Source organism: Zootoca vivipara, chromosome 8 (assembly GCF_965207765.1).
Source record: "Zootoca vivipara chromosome 8, rZooViv2.hap1.1, whole genome shotgun sequence".
Lineage (NCBI taxonomy): Eukaryota > Metazoa > Chordata > Lepidosauria > Squamata > Lacertidae > Zootoca > Zootoca vivipara.
In genome coordinates this window covers 1,643,067-1,666,822 of record NC_142591.1, presented here as the reverse complement: position 1 = coordinate 1,666,822, position 23,756 = coordinate 1,643,067, and the positions used below count along the sequence as shown (strand labels likewise).

The window sequence follows — 23,756 nt, the reverse complement described above, 5'->3', positions numbered from 1 at the left end:
AATAATAATAATAATAATATACTCTGCATAATGATGAAATCTGCCCTCTGATGAAATCTCAGGGCTAGAATGTCTGAGAAGAAAGTTGAGTTTTTAAAAAAATTGCTTCCGAGGAACATGACAAGATCCTGATATGTTAAAAAAATAGGCAACATGCTGGGGAGGAAAATCTCGTCTTTCCAACAGCCCCTCCCTTTTAAGGTGAGAGCAATGCCACACCCGGTCCTACCTGTGGGGCTTCCTTCCATGGGTTACTTGCTTGCTTGCTTTGATAGAGATGTGTAGAATAGGAGACAACCGCAATCTTTGACTACCTGCTTAGCTAGAAACCAGTGGTCTTTGCCTACTTACTCGAAAGGAAGCGGATCCAATGGGTCGTGCAACTCGAGTGTATACATATTTAATTGGAAATAAATATGCTTATTTTTATGCGGCGTCACTGAAAGTAACAAGCACCCCGCCCAGCCCTCAACATAAGCAGATTTACTTTCGCGCAAACTGCGCAGGAACGCGCCGCATTAGCACCGGGTCGCTGAGACCACCCCTGCCCACCTGGGCACATTTGCAAGTGACAGGCGATCTACCTGACCTCACCCACCTCGCTGCCTTGGCGGAGGTCATTCTAGCCCAACCGAGGCGAAATCATTTTTTGTCCTCCAAAAAGATCGGGCCCTCTTGTCCAAACAGGAACCCAGAGGACAGTGACCACCTAATTGGGGGAAATATATATGGTGACTCAAAAGAGGGCGCCACCCATTCTCTACCGCCTCCAGGGGTGTTTTGGAGGGATCGTCTGGCGGCGGGAGATGGAGAGGGCGGGGTGGCGGCTTGGGTTGAAGGTGCACCCCGCTGCCTGGGCCGCTTAAAGTCCGGCCTGGGTGTGCTCCGGCTCGACTTGCAGGAAGGGGGGGGGCGCTCCGGCCGGGGCGGAACCCAGGCAAGCCCTGCCCGCCGCACCTCGCCGGGCCAAGAACACCCGACGAGAGCCAATGAGCGGCCAAAGCCGCGCCGGCACCTCCGACGCGAGCCCGGAGATTGGCGTGGGAGACACGTCAAGTTGAGCCGGGCCGGAGCTGCGGGTTCAGTGTCCCCTCTCGACGTCGGATGCGGAGCAGCGCACCTCGGAGGGGGGCGTGTGGGCTGCCCCGGCCATCGCTCAGACTTGTCCGGGGGCGCAGGCGTGGAGAGGGGTCCCGCGAGGCTGGCCAAGGCGCTTTACGAGGAAGCCCGGCGCTCGGCGCTCGAGGCACCCGCTTCCCGGCGCCGGGACGGACAGGCAGAGGCCGCGGATCGACGGGCGCCTCTCCTAACGGGCCATGGGTAAGTGGGAAGCGGTCGGCCCCACGACGGTGGGCAGGGGGACGGAGGGCAGCGGCCAGCCGGCTGCCACGCGGCTTGCGGGGAGAGTTGGGAGAGGCAGGAGCGCTTTCGCCTAGAGAGCCAGGAGCCGCCTTTCTCTCTAGGCCGCCGCTTTGGGCTTAGGAAGCGGCCGCGCCGCAGCCCCGCTACCGGCTGGCTCTCGGCTGGGATCCACCAGCCGGCCCCATTCCATGCTAGCCGGCAATCTACTTCCCGCCAGGCTCAGCCAGATGTCTCTGGAAATCCGAATTCTCCCTAAGCATCGGGTGCATCTGCTAGTCCGTGGTAGATTGCCCCTGCATCCGGAGGTTCTAATTTGCTATACAGTAATGGCCAATACCCTCCATTAAGCCCTCTACTGCTCCTCTATTTGTAGATGTCTCCATTCCTCTTTTTTTAAAAAAAAATGGTGGCAGGGAGTTCCCAATACTTACACCCTAAAATATTTTATTCGGTCTTAAGCTTTCGCGTTCAGAGAAGTTTCGTTATGAAGGAAATGCCTTTCCTTCCGCCTCTTTTAACTCATCCGCGTGGAATGAGGAGGGGGTTCCATTTCCTGATGCTGAAGGAGTAAGTGATCGTTGCCCTGGATAGCTTTGCCTGGAACAATTATAATAGTATTTTATTTTTAGAAGAGGGTGCTGCACCCTCAGCTAAGTCCCAACAGGCAGGTCTCCTTCATCCGTGGCCACAATCGCAAGAGCTTAGCACTTTCTCCCTTCCTCTTCCCCTCCCTCCTCCCCGGTTGCCTCTAGAGCAAACGTACGGCGAAGTGAACCAGCTGGGCGGCGTCTTTGTCAACGGGAGGCCGCTGCCCAACGCCATCCGCTTGCGGATCGTGGAGCTGGCGCAGCTGGGCATCCGGCCGTGCGACATCAGCCGGCAGTTGCGCGTCTCGCACGGCTGCGTGAGCAAGATCTTGGCGCGCTACAACGAGACCGGCTCCATCCTCCCCGGCGCCATCGGCGGGAGCAAGCCCAGGGTCACCACGCCCAACGTGGTGAAGCACATCCGAGACTACAAGCAGGGCGACCCGGGCATCTTCGCGTGGGAGATCCGGGACCGGCTGCTGGCAGACGGCGTCTGCGACAAGTACAACGTGCCTTCGGTGAGCTCCATCAGCAGGATCCTGAGGAACAAGATCGGCAACCTTTCTCAGCCCGGAGGAGCCTACGACGCCGGCAGTGGCGGCTGCAAGCAACCTGCCCCGCAGCCCACCCTGCCCTACAATCACATCTATCAGTATCCTTACCCCGGCGCTGCGTCATCCGCCGGCACAAAGATGGGCAGCCACCCCGGAGCGCCCGTCTCCGCCGCCCACGTCAGCCTCCCGCGCTCGTGGCCGTCGGCTCACTCAGTCAGCAACATCCTGGGCATCCGCACCTTCATGGAGCAGAGCGGTGAGTGGGCCAGGGTGGGGAGGGGATGCATTATTGCACCCGGCGCGGCGGAGCTGTTATTACTCCCCATCAGGGCGCATGGAGCTTCTTGAAGGGCGACAAAGATCGTTTGCTGCCCCGAGGACACTACAATGTAGAACAGCACTCGGGAGAGGCAACAGAGGGAGGGAAAGGCGGGCAGTTCAGTAACCATTAGGCCCAGTCGTGACCGACTCGGGGGTTGCGGTGCTCATCTCGCGTTATTGGCCGAGGGAGCCGGTGGTTTTTTAAATGCAAAAGGGGTCTACTGTTGAGAGTGTGTGCGTGAAAAAAGTGAAGGGGGAGGGAGAGAGAAGCACCCAACCAAAGAAAAACAGTTTCTCCAGTCATGCTTTTGAACTATTTCATTTAATGTCATCGTTTTGAGTCTGGAGTTAAAAACAAACACACCCCAGAGACAAAATATGTCATATGCAAGAAAGCAAACAACCGCCATTCCTGTAATCCGAATATTCATGCATACCCGGAAGTAAGTCCTACTGAGTTCAATGGGGTTTACACTCCCCCCCCAAAAAAAAGTGTACATAGGATTGCAGATTTAGTATGCAACAATGGATGCCCATTCTGATCCTATGGCTCTTCATCACAATCTCCTGAGGCAGTTTAGACCTGTGATGGGCAACTGAAGGTCGTGGAAGCCAGAGGGGTCTATATGCAGCCATTTGATCTGGTCCCCGCGAAGCTTCTCCAAACTTGGACCAGAGTGATGGCTACTGGAAACAAGGTTGTTTCCCAAAGAAAGAGAGAACTGTACAGCAGTCAGTGTTAATTCTTCTTTGTAGTTAGGGAGCAGGTGCCCTGCGAGGCCCTTAGAGTAGGTTGCATGGCCCGCCACCTCTGACACAACTGTGTAGTTGTGGCGCCATTTCGCTGTGAAGTGTATGTGTATGGAAGCTGGCGAGGGAGATAAGAGTCTCAGCAACCATAAAAGACCCCGGTCTGAATATACGTATTCAAGACTTCCGTGGTAAAAGAAGGCAGCGTATTTACAAGCCTTGCCCACGTATTGGTATTACTTACCAATCTTGGTATTACTTACCAATAATTATAGCAAGTTTCTCAACACGAGTCAGACAGTTTTGTTTTTGTTTGTCCTGTGATAAACAAAAGGTTTTGTGCCTTTGGCATGACACCCATCTGTCACTCTGTCGAAAGCCATGTATAGAACTCCTGGGTGCTCCTCTGACCTTTCTAAATTACACCCCTGGATGTGGCGAAATATTTTCTCCCCCCACCCCTCGCTCTCTCCAGTACAGAACTCGCCCATCTTTGCTTTGTGCTGAGAGCTGCTAGCGATTTGCTCGAGGGTCTTTTTCATAGCTGAGCCGGGATTTGAATGAGATGCTCCCACGTCTCAAGGCGCCACATGTTAATATCTCCTGCACCTCGTTACTGGAAGCTCAGAGGCGCCCTGGAAGCTGCTGCTGTAAGAACCCGGAGGGCCAAAATTCAGCAGACAGAACTCCGGCTGTTGTTGCAAAGAAGGCCCGGACATCTTGAACTTCTTATGAAAAAATGTGGAAAATATTTTCGTAGCGATGATAGATTGCCAACCGCAAGCTCGGAGCCCTCATACTGTTCCCCTTCCTTTTTTATTTAGGAGAAAAGGAAAGGGAAAAAATGGACCCAGCAAGTTCATTTCGTGATTACTTTTTTTTTTTTTTGCAAATATCAAATGTGGGAGAGGGGTTTTCTCCCCCTGCCTCCTGAAATGTTCACTCATCTTCCGATTGAGAAAGACTCGTTTATTTATTCCAACGCTTCTCGCTGAGAGTTTACTTATTTTCTAGAACTTCAGGAGAGCCAAACGACCCACAGACTCATTGTTAGAAGGAAGCGGCAGCAAATTATTTGGAATATTGTATTTTTAGGCTCTGATTTGTTACTACGTTTCGTTACGAGGAAACTGTGTTCTCTCTTAAAATAATAATAACAATAAGACTTTATGTGGTAGAGAATGTTCCACTTTGTGGATATAAAATTCAGCCAGTCACAGACGTATAGAAATTATTCGTTCTTAATGGAATAATTCATCTTTCAGGTTGTTGTTTTTTATTAAAAAGGGAGGAAAGAGACATCCCACACACTCCCAGCACCTCTATCTGGTTTCAGCCCCATATAATTAATGGGTCTCTCTGCGCCAGGCAACGCATTCCAAACACACACAAATCCTTTTACTCTAAAGGAGGTGCCCGCTTCTCCTGAGTCGGTAACAGTTCTACTGAACTGAACTATAAAACAAGGAGTCCCAAATGCTTTAAAAATATATTTCCCGCCAGCTTAACATTGAATGTATCGAAGAGCAGGCAGTAGGAAATTGCTGAACCTCGTTTCTGCTCACTGAACAACTCCACCCGCCCCATCCCACAATCTGAAATGGGCCCCCTGAAGGATATGGGAGCCAAAAAACCCGGTCCGTGTAAATGGAATAGGCATGGAGGTGGAAGATATGTTTCAAATGAAATGTTGGCAAAAGCTGTTTGCAATTTAAGGCCTTGCATTTTCTTCTATATGTTTCCCCTTCGGATCACCCTAGTTTGTAACCTTGCGTTTTACGCGACGTTCAGAGCCGATAGGTTGAGCAGCTTGCCTGTAAAACACCGAGAGCCCCCCTTGTCTTCAGAAAGCTCAGCTCCCCCGGCCTCCCCAGTCCGCCAGAATTCATTCTCGAAGCATTTCCCACCCCAACAGAGGCTGCAGCGGCGATGTTGGGAACGATCGTTTCATAAATAAATCTGGATTGCGTTTGTTGTTAGCCTCTTTTACGAGTCTGTTGCACTACAGTTAGGGGCGAAATAAAAAGAAGTCTGGAATAATCCTTTACCGGCACAGGAAAGACTGAGAACTGAATCAAACGACCTTTGGGTTCTTCCTCGAAGGTTGTCACTCCTTTCCCCCCGGGAGCCAGCCTGCTCGGAGGGTACAGCTCATCTGTCCTGAGAGTTAATATTTTCCCTAATCTATTTCTTTCCCATCCCAGGCGCTCTGGCTGGGACAGATGGCTCTGCCTACCCTCCCAAACTAGAAGACTGGCCAAGTGTGAATAGGACCACCTTCCCTGCTGCCGGGCAAGGTGTCAGCGCCCTTGACAAATCAGCAGCGGAAGCAGACATTAAGTACCCCCAGGTAACAGCACGACCAGCCGGGAATTCAATGGCAGAGACGGGCTGGGTGGGGGAAGAGGCGGGAAAAGTAAGTACGACGACGACGATCATCCCTTTCTGCGCGATGGGCAGAATGTCAATGTTCAGTTGTGCGTTTACTCATGTAAGATCTGTGGATCTCTGGAAAATATACCATATCTATGACCGAAAATGCTGTAAGCAGTTATTAAAAAGAGAGTCTGAACACACCCACACCCCTTTTAAAAAACATCTGACTTTATATCTAAAGAACACACAGATGGAGAATCTAGAGAAGTGGAACAGAATCTCTCTCTCTCTCTCTCTCTCTCTCTCTCTCTCTGGGTGGTTGGGTGGGTGTAGAACAGCAAACCGCTCTTTCGAATGTCTTATTGTCACAAACCCTTTCTTTGCCTCACATGGTAAATTTGCATTTCTATTTTACTTTATTTCCTTCCTTTAGACACAGGAAACTTTTGACACTTTCTACTCAGATCTAGTCACCACAGTATTTATTTTCTTTTTAAAATCTTACTATTCGTTTAGAAAAAACCCCTACAGCAACACATATTTTGCATATAGGTTTTTTATAAAGTTACCTGCGTTTAGTTATGTAAATTTCGCGGGAGCCAACACTTCTTGGAAAAGCTAACTATCTGCCCGCTTGTCCTACTTTCTGCGCTTAAGACAGGGAGGATTCCAGAACGGGACGAGCGTCTTCATTAAGTAGGGAGAATAGAGCTTATCTGTCTTTTTGTGCAGGTGTTTTTGCACTCTCTTTAGACTCGCAGTTTCCTGTCGCTTGCTTGGAAGTGAACCGCATTGCTAATCCATTTTAGTTTACCTCCAAGACAATGTTTAGAATCGGGACCGCGGGCTAAGCCTGTCTTTTCCTAGGCGCCGCCATCTAATATTTTCTCTTTCTATTGTTCTCAGCCGCCTCCTGGGCTCTCAGCAGTCAGTACCTTCCTGTCCCCTTGCGCCTACCCGTCTTCAAACCAAGCAGTCTACGGCGGGCCGGGAGGAAGCTACCTAAGTCCGACCCATCATCACTGGCAGACGCAAGGCAACCCCTTGGCTCATCACCACGGCCCCGGCGTGACCATATACGGGGGAGACCCGGCTCCCACTGTGGCCTTCAAACATCCCACCCGAGAAGGTAGGGGAAGGGGAAGGGGAAGGGCGGTCCACAGCTTGCCTGGGCGGTGGTGGGAGAAAGGCAGCTGAGTGAACAGGAGGCACCTGTCCTCTGGCAATGTCCTGCTAGCTAGGGATGGTGGGAGTTGTAGTCCAACAAGAGCTGGGGACCCACATTTGAGAAACGCTGCATTGTAACCCCGACACACACTCATCTGGTGGGTGGGAAACCCCATGGAAAACAGTGGGATTTATTTCCAAGGAAGATCGGGGCTGCGCGCGTCTCTAACCGGAGTCTGTTCATGTAACCTGGGCTGCCTGGTTCAAGGGAGCCGGAGCGAGGCAGCTGCCTCCTTGCCTGGCCTCTCACTTGGCTACTTCTTTTCCATTCTTTGCTGGCCCAGTTTTCTTAAGGAAGCGCCTCCATCCTCTAGCCACGGACTTCGAAGGGCGCTCAGTCCTGCCCGGAATCAGAGAGTCAGAGAGGTTGGGTGGGAGGGAGCTGGCGACCAGGCCAACGGCAACTAACCTATTTTGCCGAAGGCGGAGAGGGAAGAATTAGTAGGTGCCATGGAGAGGAATAATTTCCTGCGCAGTCAAAAGGGATGCGGGTGGGGGATAGTTAAGGCCAAAGCACCTTCCCCCCCAATCAGTAGGAAATGTCACGGGGAGAGACTCAAGGCTGGGTCACGTGGAGGAGCGAGAAAAAGAGACCTTGGGGATTTCCTGCCTGTCACTGCTGTCCTCGCTAGAGAGAGACCCGCTCTTTAGTCTGCCTCGGGCTGCCGTGACTCTTCAGGCATCTGTGGGAGCTAAATCATCGGAGGTGCTTTCCGGGTGGGAAAAGAATCTCCATCCTGCCAAAATATTTTCTTTCCCCTTGCATCCCTTCGCCCCAGTACAAAGCTATTCTAGCGCCTTTCCTATAGCTGTACCTTTTATTTTCTTTCTAATCCATTGTGCGCAGTCACTAACTGTGTGTGGTCCCTTTTCCCAGCATTAGCTCGAAGTGGGAGCCATTTAAGCCTGGCGCAATTATTGACAATGATTGACGACGCTAAACTGGTGCGTCATGCGTGCGTGAAAGTGGCCGGGAAGGGTTAGATGTTTTAAAAAGTTAAAATAAAGAAGGAAAGTGGTGATAATTTTCTGAGCGAGGGCAGAGTTCGGATCTTCTGCTTTTTCCTTTGTGACTTTTTGTGACAGCGTATCCTTACTAACTTAGAACATGACTGTGTCAAAAGTATGCACTACCGTAGTAATAATGTTCATTCAGTTAAGACCCCTATTGCAATCACTGGGACTTGTCTGGTAAGAACCGAAGCACATTTACTCAGAGCTCAGCACCACTGAATTCAATGAGACTTACTTCCTGGTATGAATAGTACTATCTTAAGAAGGTGGACAAAAAGGCAGTTTTGTTCTGTGATGTTGTGACATTTGTTTCATGAGAATGTCAGCAAAGAGCCCACCAAAAATGAAAGTTTTTTAAAAAACAAAACCCTACTTCTCCCTTCTCAGTGGACCACGTGGACGTTTCCAAACTTACTTTTATATAGTAATTCACATATTTTACAAAGCCTGTCAGCCAAACAGAAAGCAAGAAAGAATTCGAAATACCTCTTAACTCGAAAAATATGCCTTTCTTTCCTCCTCCTCTCTCTTTAGGTGTCAGTTCATAAAATAAAATAAAATGAACAGTTCTGGGAAAACCTTCCAGAGTTTTAGGAATCATCCTTTGAGTGAAAGTAAAGGTAAAGGGACCCCTGACCATTAGGTCCAGTTGTGACCGACTCTGGGGTTGCGGTGCTCATCCCGCGTTATTGGCCGAGGGAGCTGGCATACAGCTTCCAGGTCATGTGGCCAGCATGACAAAACTGCTTCTGGCGAACCAGAGCAGCGCACGGAAACGCCATTTACCTTCCCGCTGTAGCGGTACCTATTTATCTACTGTACTTGCACTTTGACGTGCTTTCGAACTGCTAGGTGGGCAGGAGCTGGGACCGAGCAACAGGAGCTCACCCTGTCGCAGGGATTCCAACCGCCGACCTTCTGATCGGCAAGTCCACCTGGGTCACAGCGCCACCTGGGTCCCTTACTAGTGAAAGTATTTGCATATTTTTCTTGCAGGCGATGGAACAGAAAATAAATGGGTTAAGAATATACTATGAGACAGAGCACACACTTCCACGCAGAGAAGTGACAGAGATTAATTTTATTTGAGAGAAATAATAATTTCAGTACCATAGGTAATCATTTTATGGAAGCAGTTGGCCATAAATCTTGATAGGGAACAAGTCTGTTTTCTGAAGCAATAAAGAGAAGTATTACACGAGGCGTTATAGGTTTAAGTAAGCCTAGTTGCTCTTTCTTTGTGGTCTAAGATCGGAAGGTCTGCGGTTCGAATCCCCGCGACAGGGTGAGCTCCCGTTGCTCCGTCCCAGCTCCTGCTCACCTAGCAGTTCGAAAGCACGTCAAGTTCAAGTAAATAGGTAGGCTACCGCTCCGGTGGGAAGGTAAACGGCGTTTCCGTGTGCTGCTCTGGTTTCGCCAGAAAGGCTTAGTCATGCTGGCCACATGACCTGGAAAAACTGTCTGCGGACAAATGCCGGCTCCATCTGCTTGTAAAGCGAGATAAGCGCAGCAACCCCAGAGTCTTCCGCGACTGGACTTAACTATCAGGGTACCTTTACCTTTAAGCCTAGTTGTTCTCTCTCTTTCTCTTTTAAATAAACTAAGAAGGTTTAATTAAGTAACCTACTAATTTCATGACTTGATTTTAAAGTCTGCAAATACAACAAACTGGCTTATAATTTAGACACCGCTTCGTTTTCTTACTCTCCAATTTTCTGATGTATTATCTTACTTTAAGAATAAAATGCTTACTGGGAATTGGATCCTACTGAGAGAATAATTTTTGAATAGACGTGATTAGGACTGGACTGTAAATAATACTGAGCTATTTTCCCCCACCGAATTTCTAGTTAGTGGGTCCAGTTCACATGCACTGAAGCCTACAACAAAATTGCTGTTGATTTGGACTGAGCTATGTTGAATCCTCATCCTAAAGATACCCGTTGTTTCAGCCTTTTTAAATATATGACCGAATGATCCGTCGGAAATAGCTCCATACTCAAGTGAATTGTTATCCATTTACTTGAAGTTAAGGATATTTCATGGCACATTAATGGCCAGATTCGTCTGGTCTTTCCAAATGCACCATGTTTCACAAACTAGCGGGAATCAACTATTTTAAATGAACTGTTATCTCCCCTTAGTCCTTTCTCTCTTGTCTGTAATAAAAGCGTGAATTAAAAAAAGAGAAAAAACATAAGAGTGTATTTTACAGTGGAAACCGTTTCTGCTTTCCTTTTGCTGAACATGCAAGTGTTAGGCTGCGATCCTAAACATACACCTAGACCGTGTCACTGGAATCAGTGGGTTTAGGATTGTGGTGTTACTGTTCTACGCTGCCTACTGAGAAGCGGGCGCACCCTTTCTGCCTTTGGCAGTCCTTTAACAAAACCGGCCACTATCCCAGTTGCTAAACCGATGTTTTCTGCTGAACAGAGTCGATACTACCTTTTTTTTTAATGTCTCAGACCTGAGGCGGTTGTTTTTTACGTGGCCCCTAGACACGTAAAAAAACAATACTTCTTTACTCCCGGCAAAAGGTGGCGTCAATCAATGCCTACGGAATAGACGCGGCTCCCCCCTCCCTTTTAAATGTGGCAGCAGGTGGAGAGGAGCCCCGGAAGTCAAGCCAAAGTCTGTGTCTCTGAGATGCAACGTTTACAGGCACGACTGTTGCTCTAGTTTGGCAATGGAACCGCCACTTCTGGTTTAAATCTCGCCTATATCACGAACTCATTCTATTGCCTAAAGCAAGTTGCATTTGCCCCAGCCTCATCCCCTCTCTCCCCTCTGGAATTTGGGGGTGACCGTGATTGACCTTACAGGTAAGGACGGCAGGATGAAAGATGTGAAGCGCTCTAGACCGCTCTAAACACAGAATAAGCTGTTGTCGCTCTTACTATTTATTTTCAAAGTTGCAGTGGCCAAAGTCTGAGAATTCCAACTGGGAACATGCAAGGAGGAATTGTTGCACTTCGGTATGAAATGCATGAGGGAAATATGTGGCAGCAGGTTCTAAAACCTATGCAGCCTCTTTGCTCATTGGTTTTCTTGTTTTGCTTTTAATTACATAAGTAAAGACACTTTCAGATTAGTTTCGAAGCTGGAGTCAAGCTGCCTTTGTCCTTGTCAGCCTGACATTCACAAATCATTTAAGCCAGAGTGTCCCAGTCACCGCATTTGAATGTGTCGACCACAGCAAACTATGGCAAGTTCTTAAAGATATAGGAGTGCCTGATCACCTCATCTGTCTCCTGAGAAATCTCTATGTGGGACAAGAAGCTACAGTTAGAACTGGATATGGAATAACTGATTGGTTCAAAATTGGGAAAGGAGTACAACAAGGCTGTATATTGTCTCCCTGCTCATTTAACTTATATGCAGAATTCATCATGAGAAAGGCTGGGCTGGATGAATCCCAAACTGGAATTAAGATTGCCGGAAAAAATATCAACAACCTCAGATATGCAGATGACACAACCTTGATGGCAGAAAGTGAGGAGGAATTAAAGAACCTTTTAATGAGGGTGAAAGAGGAGAGCGCAAAATATGGTCTGAAGCTCAACATCAAAAAAACTAAGATCATGGCCACTGGTCCCATCACCTCCTGGCAAATAGAAGGGGAAGAAATGGAGGCAGTGAGAGATTTTACTTTCTTGGGTTCTATGATCACTGCAGATGGTGACAGCAGTCACAAAATTAAAAGACACCTGCTTCTTGGGAAAAAAAACCAATGACAAACCTAGACAGCATCTTAAAAAGCAGAGACATCACCTTGCTGACAAAGGTCCGTATAGTTAAAGCTATGGTTTTCCCAGTAGTGATGTATGGAAGTGAGAGCTGGACCATAAAGAAGGCTGATCGCTGAAGAATTGATGCTTTTGAATTATGGTGCTGGAGGAGACTCTTGAGAGTCCCATGGACTGCTAGAAGATAAAATCTATCCATTCTGAAGGAAATCAGCCCTGAGTGCTCACTGGAAGGACAGATCGTGAAGCTGAGGCTCCAATACTTTGGCCACCTCATGAGAAGAGAAGACTCCCTGAGAAAGACCCTGGTGTTGGGAAAGATTGAGGGCACAAGGAGAAGGTGACGACTGGAAGCTACCAACATGAATTTGACAGTGCCTGGCGTGCTCTGGTCCATGGGGTCACGAAGAGTCGGACACGACTAAACGACTAAACAACAACAACAAGTCTCAGTCCTATCTTTGAGGGTACTTGGACCTCTAATTGCCCACGGTACACGTGTCACCACAAACGCTTGTTCAAACCCTGCTACGTCCCAGTCACGTATAAGGAGAGGGTTGCACCCGATGATTAGAGCGTTTTGGAAGGGGGTCGTGTATCCTCCGCTCTTACTTGACTTTTCTCCCCACCTGCCTTCCCCCCTCCCTTACTTACCAAACCGGAAATAAGAAAAGCACTTGGGAAAAGAAGAGGGTGTGGGGGACCTAAGCGGCTCTGAGTGGAGTTCAGCTTCTCACCACGTGACCTTTTTGTGCTAAAATCCGTGACCCAGCCCAGCTTTATTGGTGACTGAGGCAGAACCCTGTCTAGACCGACAGGGAACCTCTGCTGCATAAGCCTATTGCAAAGAATGAGTAGGCTACCTTGCAAGAGAAGGATGCATTGTGCAAAGGCTTCTAACGCGCTGTGGAAGAGCTGTATTATCAGTGCTGTTCCATTGGCTTCTGCGGTGGTTCTCCAGGGGTGGGGCAGGAGAGGATAGCAAGTGTGGCAAGAAGATTCAAAGACAAAGAAACATTTAAACATTTCAGTGCAGTAGAGTATCTTTTTTTTTTAATTTGCATTTTGAAATATATACATTTTCGGAATGAGAGCAAGAGCACTGGCTATTCTTCTATAGTTCTCCATGACATATTGTTGTGAACAGGGATTTCAACTCCGACAAATATGAAAGATCAGAAAAGGGAAAGGTTTATTTGTGTTGGTGAAAAGATGAGAGTTTGTCTCAAACTAAACCTATGATAAATGAGATTACCTGGCAAAAGCAAGCTCACTCTACATGTTGAGTTTGCATGTATACTTTAAAGTACATCTGTAAGAGGGTGATTTATAATTATATTTGGGAAGGATTTGTGTTTTATACTTTATGGATGCCCTATGATCGTATTATAAATTAGTTGTGTTTATGTTATAAATCAAGTGCTGGTAGGAGTTGTTTCTTTTGGTTTTCCTATGTATTTCTTATCAATAAAAAAATCCAGTGTGGCACAAGCAAATTTTTATTCTGAAAGTGTGGCCCAGAGATAAAAGTTTGAGAACCACTAAATTGTTTTCCACATGTGAGTTTTGGTTCTGGGGAGTTCCGTTGCAACAAAAAGTGCTTCATATTTGGGGGTAGGGTTGTTGCTCAAGGCTTGATTTAAAAACAACAACATGCAGACATTTAAAACAACAGGCACAAGAATATGTTCACGTTGTCTTTTTTCAGTTCAGTTTATCATTGTGTTTAGGCATATCACCACCTTAAACTATTTGTTTGTAAGTTTTCATTGTGGTTTATGTTTCTAGCGCATTTAAGCACTGAGATCAATAGCACTTCTAATACTAATTAAGTAATTACTTCTAATTTAGGAAGGGGAGTGCAGGCAGTGGGCAGCTGCAGTCTTAAACAAAATTATTTGGAAGCAATCTGGTTCCCATAAAATGAGCAGACCTTAATTCCAAGTAAATGCATTTAGAAAATGACTGTGCAAAGGTACAGAAGGTATTAAGCACAGGTGTGTAGGGTATCCTGGGTACTTCTTAACCTCTGCCAAAAGTAGGCCAGGTTTCAAGTGCTGAATTTATTGCAGCTCCCCTGAAATCATCTGCTTCTCCTTTTACCGTGTTGCTGAGTGAAGGGATCCATCTGCAGAATGCAGAGTAATGGACCCAGTTTAGGAACATAGAATTAGATTGCATGTTAAAGGGTTTGTTGCTGCTGCTGCTCATATTATACCTTGCCTCTTCCTCCTTCCAATCTACCTTTGGTGGTGGTTGTTTTTCTTTTTTAAATCATATATTAAATACTTATAAATAAGCAGTTTACAGAGTCAAAGACTGGTTCCTACTGATTTAGCAAGCAAATGTCAATAAAAGAACACACATGGGAGTGGGGAGAGACAAGAAAGGGAAGAGGAACCAGACAGTAAATGTTACATAGTAATCATCACAATGAACGAATGTGAACAAATTTAGTTGCATCCATTTAAAGCTTTCTTTTGGGTAGGTATGAGAAGGAAATGGTTAATGGGTGTGCTAGGAGACATGTTTTGATAAAAGAGATGAGGTGGGTGCCACAGGGTTCTGTATTGGGCCCAGTCTTATTCAACATCTTTATCAATGACTTGGATGATGGGCTTGAGGGCATCCTGAGCAAGTTTGCAGATGACACCAAATTGGGAGGGGTGGCTAATACCCCAGAGGACAGGATCACACTTCAGAATGACCTTAACAGATTAGACAACTGGGCCAAAGCAAACAAGATGAATTTTAACAAGGAGATATGTAAAGTACTACACTTGGGCAAAAATAAATAAAAAAATGAAAGGCACAAATACAGGATGGGTGACACCTGGCTTGAGAGCAGTACATGTGAAAAGGATCTAGGAGTCTTGGTAGACCACAAACTTGACATGAGTCAACAGTGTGATGCAGCAGCTAAAAAAGCCAATGCAATTCTGGGCTGCATCAATAGGAGTATAGCATCTAGATCTAGGGAAGTAATAGTACCACTGTATTCTGCTATGGTCAGACCTCACCTGGAGTACTGTGTCCAGTTCTGGGCACCACAGTTCAAGAAGGATACTGACAAGCTGGAACGTGTCCAGAGGAGGGCAACCAAAATGGTCAAAGGCCTGGAAACAATGCCTTATGAGGAACGGCTTAGGGAACTGGGCATGTTTAGCCTGGAGAAGAGAAGGTTAAGGGGTGATATGATAGCCATGTTCAAATATATAAAAGGATGTCATATAGAAGAGGGAGAAAGGTTGTTTTCTGCTGCTCCAGAGAAGCGGACACGGAGTAATGGATTCAAGCTACAAGAAAGAAGATTCCACCTAAACATTAGGAAGAACTTCCTGACAGTAAGAGCTGTTCAACATTGGAATTTGCTGCCAAGGAGTGTGGTGGAGTCTCCTTCTTTGGAGGCCTTTAAGGGGAGGCTTGACAGCCACCTGTCAGGAATGCTTTGATGGTGTTTCCTGCTTGGCAGGGGGTTGGACTGCGTGGCCCTTGTGGTCTCTTCCCACTCTATGATTCTATGAGATTGAAAATTGTAGAAAGTGAAGTTGTGGGTATTGCTACAAGGACAAGTTTTTCTGTGCACATTCTTTTCTAATGAGAGGGAGCAGTGTGCTTGTATGATAGTGTGTTCCAAACCACAGGTCCCTGATAGTTCCATGTTTAAGATATGCCTTGGTGTTTTGGAATTGTCAGGTGTAGCAGAATTTGATCATGTTCACACATGCATGCTCATTAGCTGCAGTCAAGTGGTGACTTCCATGTGTGAATGATTTGCCACAGATCATAGAGACAAAAGAGGTTTCTTATCAGCTCACATAACTTTTCAGTGGAGGCAAATCACACAGCCAGCTGACAGTTCTAGATATCAAGTACTGTGTTATGAGGTGGCGGGAGATCAAGTAAAACCTGTGAAGGGACTCGTTTTGTAAATACTGTTATTTGAGGAAGACCCAATTATTTTAATTCATTGGCTCCTTTGCTGATGTTTGCCAAAGGAGAGCACTTGCTCTGATTCCCCACAGTGAAAGGAAAATAATTTTACAGGGATTCTAAGTAACCAGTGTTATGAAGCTTGCTAGGTTGTGGATTGATGATTGTTCTAGAAACTGTCCACTGTCCCCATGGCAGAAATTTCCCTGCCACTGTCTGTTCCCACTTCACACAGCAGCTACTGTAAGTAGGGCCTACCAAGTGTACATAACTTAAGAGTCATGACATGTACGCATATCTTTCAACACCTATGTATGCCTGCCTGGCAACTCTGACTGGGACACTCTTCCCCAGTGTGCATATAATTGTTTCACACATTATGCAGCAGGAAATGTGTACTTACATATCCTAGAGAAGCCTTAGGCACTCCTAGCCAAATCGCTTGCGTAATACATATGCAAACTCTCTGTCACATTCAAATGTTAGCTTTATTGGGTAAATGGAAACATTTCCTCAAATATCCCTTAAAACCATTAAGTGTGAAGCAACCCAAGATATACCTGTGCTACCCTGTCCAGTCCTTATAGTCTCACCCAGCTAAGAAAAGTTCAATGGAAGATAATGGATGGTGCCCTTTAGTCCTGGCTTTTAATGTGATTAAAGGCCTAATTCTCTTTGAGGCAGCAAATGTGTGCCTGGGTTGTACCACTACATGTGGATATATAGGGAAAGAACGTTTCCTCATCCAGACTTCTAGTCTACCGCCATTTCTGACCGGCGGGAGAATCTCGAGCTCCGAGATTCTCTAGCGCTGTTAGGGAGGGGGGAGCCGTGTGAGCGCTGCGGACCCCCGAAAGAGCTCCAGATCGAGCGTTCTGGAGACGTGGGGACTCAGCAGCACCTTTTTCGATCTCCTCCGCTCCCCGGTAAGCCCTATTAAGGGAGCCGAGAGCGAGAGGAGTGGAGACGTGGTGCCTTGAGCTAATCTGCTACCCTCACAACATGAAGCTCCGAGCCGGCAGCCTGTGGAGCGGTGGATTTTTCCAGATTCAAAGGATTTGAAAACATTGGGCACCGTGAGTAAAGGAAAAAGCTTTTAAAAATTTTAATTGAAAAGATTTGGACACGGGAGGAGATTAAAAAAGGAAGTCAATTTCCCCCATTGAGCGAATTGAGACGCAGTTAACTTGCTCAAAGCCGGGAAGCTGACAGGAAGTTTTTAACTACCAAAAATCAGACTTAAAACTTTCCCCCTAAGGCAGGGTAAAGGGGAGAAAGGTTGAACTTCGCAAAATCCCTGTAAAGGTTCTTTAATTTGGTCTGGGGAAAGTTCCCCTGGAAGCTGGAGTCAGGTCCCTGGAGGGATTAGCGAGCTGCCATTATGACATCACAATTGGATGGAATTTGTTTATCTCTTTGAGGCTGAAAACTGTCAACATTGAAGAGAACGTAAAATATAAGGTTGTGAATAAGAAGTTTGACAGAAGCTCTTTTCATAAATGGATATATGAGTTTTAAGATATGAAGAAGAATTAAAAATGAGAGTGTGTAACCAGATCGGGCATAATTTCTATTTCTGAAGTTTGGAAATACGAACTGCGCCATTTCCTGCTGTAATCTGTGCTGCTCCCATGAAATTGGAGGCAACCAGGATGTCAGTAGACACAACAACATCTGACTTTATTGACTTTCAAAAGGAACTTTTGGAATTGCTTTTGGATTTTAAAAGTGAACTGCGTCAGAATACTATACAGATTAAAAAAATAAAACAGAACTGTGCGGAAAGTGAGAAAGGACTAATCTCAATGAAGTATGAAGAGAAGCAAGATGAACAATCATCAGCCACGGACAATGTAATTGAATTTAAAGATGAAGAAGAAGCTGCATGGAACATTGTTCCCTCAGTGAGAGGGGGGGGTGACAGGACTCATACTTGATTCAAAGAGTCCTCAAAGAAGAACCAACATGGAATAATGCCCTCCCAGTGAGAGAGGGAGGACAGGATCCATATTGGGGCCAGAACTTAAGGGGAACCAAAATTGAGACAGGGCTGAAAAGTGGAAATGTAGTTGGATGGTATTGGGCAACAGCTAGGAAATTGGGGAGGCAGCAGGGGACAAAGAAGGGAGAGTGGTGGATAGGTGGTGAAAGAGCAGGAGTGGGGTGAGGAGTAATAATGGATGTGTGTTGGGTTTTTTTGACTGATCAAGATGGCCCGAAACTGGAATGACCTATGGAACTGGCGGATTCATATGGGAGACCCCAAGTGTTTAAATGTTATTATGATAAAAGAAATAATATTTGAATGTATGGAAAAATTTTGGGTATAAATTTGAGGCAAAGGGGAGAAATAGAGGATAGATGGATGGGAAAATAAATTCAGATTTGGACTAAGATGAATTATGGGTGGAAGATAGTCGATGCTTTTAAGAATAGAAATAGTTGTGAGATAATGAAAAAATGTGTTAGAATGATTTAAGATAATAAATGAAAATTGCTTAATTTGGAGTTAAAAATGGACCCAGTGCGAGGGGAATCGAGGAAGTCTACAATGTTAATTAAAATTTTAGAATTGATATGATTTTTAGCATTCTAAATCCAATAATTTTGGAGATGGCGGATAAACATTCTGAGACCCATTTAGCATGCGTGCTTCAAGACAATGACCCGCACAGAACATTGCAGGTAGCAAGATTTCTGATTTCAGTTCTTTCGCACAAAAGACGAACTGGAATGCTCCACGATTATTGCTATTTTAACACATTATTTGATTTATTATCAGTAATCATATGTGATATTTAAAGATTGCGCCCCCTATACGTGATGGTGTAATCATTTTATAGCTACATTTCATTTATGTATCAGAAATGTGTATGTGCGTTTTATGTTTTTGATCTATTTTTATTTCTGTGGGCTTATAGCCGAAATAAAGATATCTATCTATCTATATCTTTTTTATGTTTTTAATCTTTTTTGTTTTGTTTTTTTATTTTTGTGAATTTTTGTAATTTGTAATGTTTGAAAATCAATAAAAAATATTTGGGGGGGGGGGAGAACGTTTCCTCATCCAAGAAATGAAAAAGAAAAGAGAAAACAAAAGTTTCCCACAAATAGGAAAGCAGGGGGAAGGCCTTTCTTTCTAATATCTAGTTTTCCATGTGCTTGGAATTGATTTGTATGGCAGAGCGTTCCATGAGGCAAAGGGCCTTTTGTCACCTGAAGAGAGACAAAGGTTTACCACATCCCCGAGGTACAGATGTTGGGTTATAATTAACTACAGCTGGATTTGGGGCCTTAATTAATTAATTAATTATATAGGAAACATGGGTGTGATCTCTGAGCACACCTTTGTGCCTCTGCTACACTGTTGTGTCTCTGCTTCACACTTTTCTTTATCTTCTTTAATGGAAGGGCTGCCATACTATTACTGTACTGTAATTATTTGTACAGTTTTACTAGATTATATATAAGTGTGTGTGTTCTAATTCTATCAAGGTTGAATTGTTTTTAATGATTGTTTTCCCCCTATGTTTCTAACTGCTCTTATTTTTTACCTGTAAGTCACCATGAGTCCCTGTCAGGGAGAAAGGCAGGGTGGTGGTAATAATAATAATAATAATAATAATAATAATAATAATAATAATAATAATAATAACCCACCCCCCTTGTCTTGCAGCTGTGGACAGAAAACAAGCCTCCAGCCCTGGGGGCAAAACCCCAGCAGACTCCCTGGCAGCCGCCATCCACGGACTTTCTGCCCCAGCCTCCTCATCCTAGAAGGAGAAAGAGGCGGGAAATGGCGTCTGAGGTGAAGGCAGCTTGGAGGAGGCAAAGAGCCTGAGCAACTCTTCCCCGCTTCCCTGCAAAGCCAGCCGTGAGGAGATGAGAAGCTGTGGCCCCTTGGCAAGGCTGCAGCAGTGGTGGGGGCCCCAAGCTGACTGGATCGCAGACCAGAGGTCCTTGGTGGGTGGGTGGCAGGGTATCAAGGCCAAGGAGAGGGGTATATGGGCGAAAACCAACGAACCACAAATGCTTTGCCACCGCCACCTTTTATACCGCTGAGGGCAAGGGGGGAACCCCAAGAAAACATTATTGGTCACTGGCTGCAGACATTCAAATGCCCAACTGAGGTGAGGAAAAAAAAAGAATTCTAAAGGGCAACTGATCTTTTTCCAAGACATCTGTTTAAAAATAAAAGACAGTTTTATGGGTTTTAGTACCCAAAGTTTACTGCTTCATAGTCCGGCTGGCCAACTCTGCAACTTCACCTCACCGCAGGGCTCACTTTTTCCTTCCAATGGGTCTGGCCTCAAAGTGTCATTGAAGCACTTTTTCTTTTGGACAAAAATGAATCATTGAAAAACATTTCCCTATATTTGAGAAATGCCTTCTCACAAACAAAAAAGAATAGTATCCTCCAGTTTCTGTCATTTACAATCTTCCTCATCAAAAGATAGGCAAAACGAACGAAGGTGGATCTATCTTCTTTTTGAAGGAGGATTCCACCCCCTCTTCTTTTTAATTTAATTGTGATGCGTTTTGGTACTGGCAATGTGAGCAAAAGGCATGTTTTAAAAACATGAGGTGGCAAGAGAAACGTTGCTCTGGGCTTGTGGCCTGCAGGCACATAGGATTCCCCTCTCTTTCCCAAGGCTTTCTACACCCCCCCTGACTTTATGCTGTGAAATCCCTATTTTTGCCAGTGTATACATGCCTCTAACCCCTAGTGTAAAAGGACAAGTCTGTATTGATCTTCTCTGATTTTATATTTTTATAGCAAACAAATAAAAGATGGACAAAAACTTCTGTTTGTGACTTCATTCCTTTCTCTGGTCTTCTGTTTCTCATGAAGACCTTCTTAGCAGCACAATCCTAACCATGTTTACTTGGCAGCAAGCCCTGTTGATTTCACACTGAGTAGCTCAGTTGGTTAAAGTGTGGGGCTGACAACGCCAAGGTTGCAGGTTTGATCCTGTCCTGTAAGTGTCAGCTGTATATTCCTGCATTGCAGGGCATTGGACTAGATGATCCTATGGGTTGTTCCATTCCAGGGGTCCCCAAACTAAGATGCGGCCCAATCGCCTTCTAAATCCGGCCCGTGGACAGTCTGGGAATCAGCATGTTTTTACATGAGTAAAGTGTGTCCCTTTTATTTTAAATGAATCTCTGGGTTATTTGTGGGGCATAGGAATTTGTTCATATTTTTTTTCAAAATACAGGAATTCGTTCAAAATAGGAATTCGTTCAAAAAATTTTTACTCTGCTTATAAACCAGCTCATATCATGATCTCTGGAGAGTTTGGCTGAGAGGAAGAAATATTTTAATGATTAAATAAAATAAAATAATAGCTACAAGTTGGAACGCAATTTGCTTTTAAAACCAGTGGAGAATAAATTCTAGTCATGGTGGTCAGTTATGTCCAGGTGGGAAAACAGCAGTTGTCAAATAATTGCTACTAAAATGAGGAATTGATAATCTGTCCTTTTTCAGCTCACTATACACCACTTGAAATACTTCTTGTAAATGTTGAATAAATGCTAACAAACTAGCTAACAATGTTTTTCAGAGGAAGTCTGGAAAAATCCCAGAGGCATAAACTTTGCTTGTTGCTGCCACTGATGCGTTTTATCATTTGGTGCCTATAGTGAGCAATCACTTGACTCTGAGCTGTCATAAAGTGGTTTGGAACCCAACACTAAATTGTGGTAACAGCTACAGAGATGAACTGCAGCATTTTCAGATGACAATGTAGCAAAATGTTGCTGTGTATCTACAGTCCCCAACTGTTTAGAATAAGAGTCAGCTTCAAAAGGAGGTATGACTAGCTGATGTGATTTAGCTGCTTGAGCCATGAGTGGTTATTGGGGAGGGGCAGAAACAGCTCTGTCTGGTTTAAAGAGCAAGTTTCCTAACAAAGGGGGATATATATATATATATATATATATATATATATATATATATATATATATATATATATATAGTTTTAACTAATATTATTTAACTCCAATTGACATTAAACCATTTTTTTGTTAGCTGGCTTGATCGTCCCAACAAAAAGAACCAAGAAGTATGTCAGAAGTAGTTTATATATTTTCATTGTGTTTTAAAATATTTGACAAATGTAACAGTTTTGCAACCTCAAGAATTTATTTGTAACTTGGGTAAGCATTTTCTCTAAAAAGGCAATATACATAAAGAGCAAATGTTTCAGGGGTTAAGCATCAAACTTATAGTAATGTTTATTGGAAACTGAAAAAAAAGTTTTATGGAAAGTGACTTGTGACCAATGTAATGTGACCAATATAAGATGTGACCTGCGCACACAACATTTTACTCTGCATTCATAAGTAGCAGGTTAGCATCAAGCTGTAATGCCCATGGGAATTTACACTTGCAGGCAAATGTCACCTAAGTCCTTTTTAAAAAGAGGATTTCATACTAATGACTATCATACTACTTCACCCAGCCAACCATTTTTATTTTCAATTTCACAAACTCAACTGGCACCAGGACATCAGTGGCTGTTTCTGTTTCTGTACCTTCTTTCAGGATAATCACATTTCCCATCAGGACATTATTCCCTCTGGGTGTAGTGTTTGCTTTAAATTGTGTTAGAAATTAATTTATACTTTGTGGTCAAGACTCCCTTTTCATGAAATGTCTGTGGATTGAGAGAAATTATTGTGCTCCCCGCCTGATATTTGCTTTCAATTCTGTTCAAAATTGTAACTGATAACAATGTGCTTCAGTCTGGCTACATATCATGATGTAAACCCCATCCCACATAACCAATCACATGACACAGCACACACATCATTTGGATGGCAACTTTGGGGGGCCTGGTCCCCTCAAATATTTTATGGGGTGTGGGTGGCACCTATGATCTAAATTCACATAAACTTAAGATGTTGTCAGCTTCATTACAATTTTTCACACTTTCCTTCTAGTAAATCTCCTCTTGGGAAGATGGCTAATTCTGACCAATTTACTGGAAACTGGCCGGCACAGCTGCCACCACAAGTTTTGTTTTAAATAAGTAACATGTTCAGATGTACCACCAAAAACCACCAATACAGAGGAAACGTTTTCGCTACGCAAAAGAAAGTAGTCTTTTCTTAAAGCACTGAGTGCCTTTTGCTCAAGATATGGACTGATGTTTCTATTGTGCCAGATTATCAGTAAATCAAAGTGGAGTCATGTGATGTGGCCCATGATATTTAGCAAAGTTTAGTAGGCTAATAATAGAAAATGTGATACCTATAAAATGAGAGGTGATGATAGTACATGGGGACATAGGGAATGAGAGATGACAGTACATGGGGACATAGGGAATGAGAGATGCTTCTGTGGCTAAGCAGATTATAAATGCTGAAAAAGACTCAGAGTTTGAGGGAGGAGTGAAATGACTTCACTCTTGGATGCTAAGCCTAGTTTGCATTCATACTGGCTTGAATGTTTGCAAGGCAATAATTTCTGGTCTGTGAATAGAGGCAATGACTGTTGTTTAGAATTCAGACATATTATTGACAGACGGGGGTATTATTTGAAGTTAAGATGTGTGCATGAACTTGGAGCATGAGTGGCAAGGTAAACTTGTATCATCAATATTTGATCTAGATGGGACTTGAGGCTATGGCCATGACCCTGGTACTCATGTACACAGCAGCGCCTGTTAGATCGTTGGCATCTGTGCTGTTCAGCTGTTCTGGGAGTAGGAGTGGGGAAGGGCAAATCTAAACACTTCTTTATAGGAAGCCAAACAAGGCTTTTTAGTTTTGCAGGGAAAAAACCCGACTAAGGGAAACATGATATAATTTATGACATTATGCATGGTCTGGAGAAAGTAGATACACACATGTCCCCCCCTCCCCAAAAAGAAACA

The 23,756-nt window shown here is 44.8% G+C and overlaps 1 protein-coding gene across 1 annotated transcript; it reads left to right on the top strand.

The window, feature by feature from the left end:
- Positions 1-1,085: 1,085 nt before the first annotated feature.
- Positions 1,086-20,642, top strand: PAX1 (paired box 1). The gene is made up of 5 exons (XM_088676231.1): positions 1,086-1,320; positions 2,117-2,759; positions 5,779-5,924; positions 6,857-7,079; positions 19,550-20,642. The coding sequence occupies exons 1-5, from the start codon at positions 1,105-1,107 to the stop codon at positions 19,648-19,650; spliced, it is 1,329 nt and encodes a 442-aa protein (XP_088532357.1). The 5' UTR covers positions 1,086-1,104; the 3' UTR covers positions 19,651-20,642.
- Positions 20,643-23,756: the final 3,114 nt, after the last annotated feature.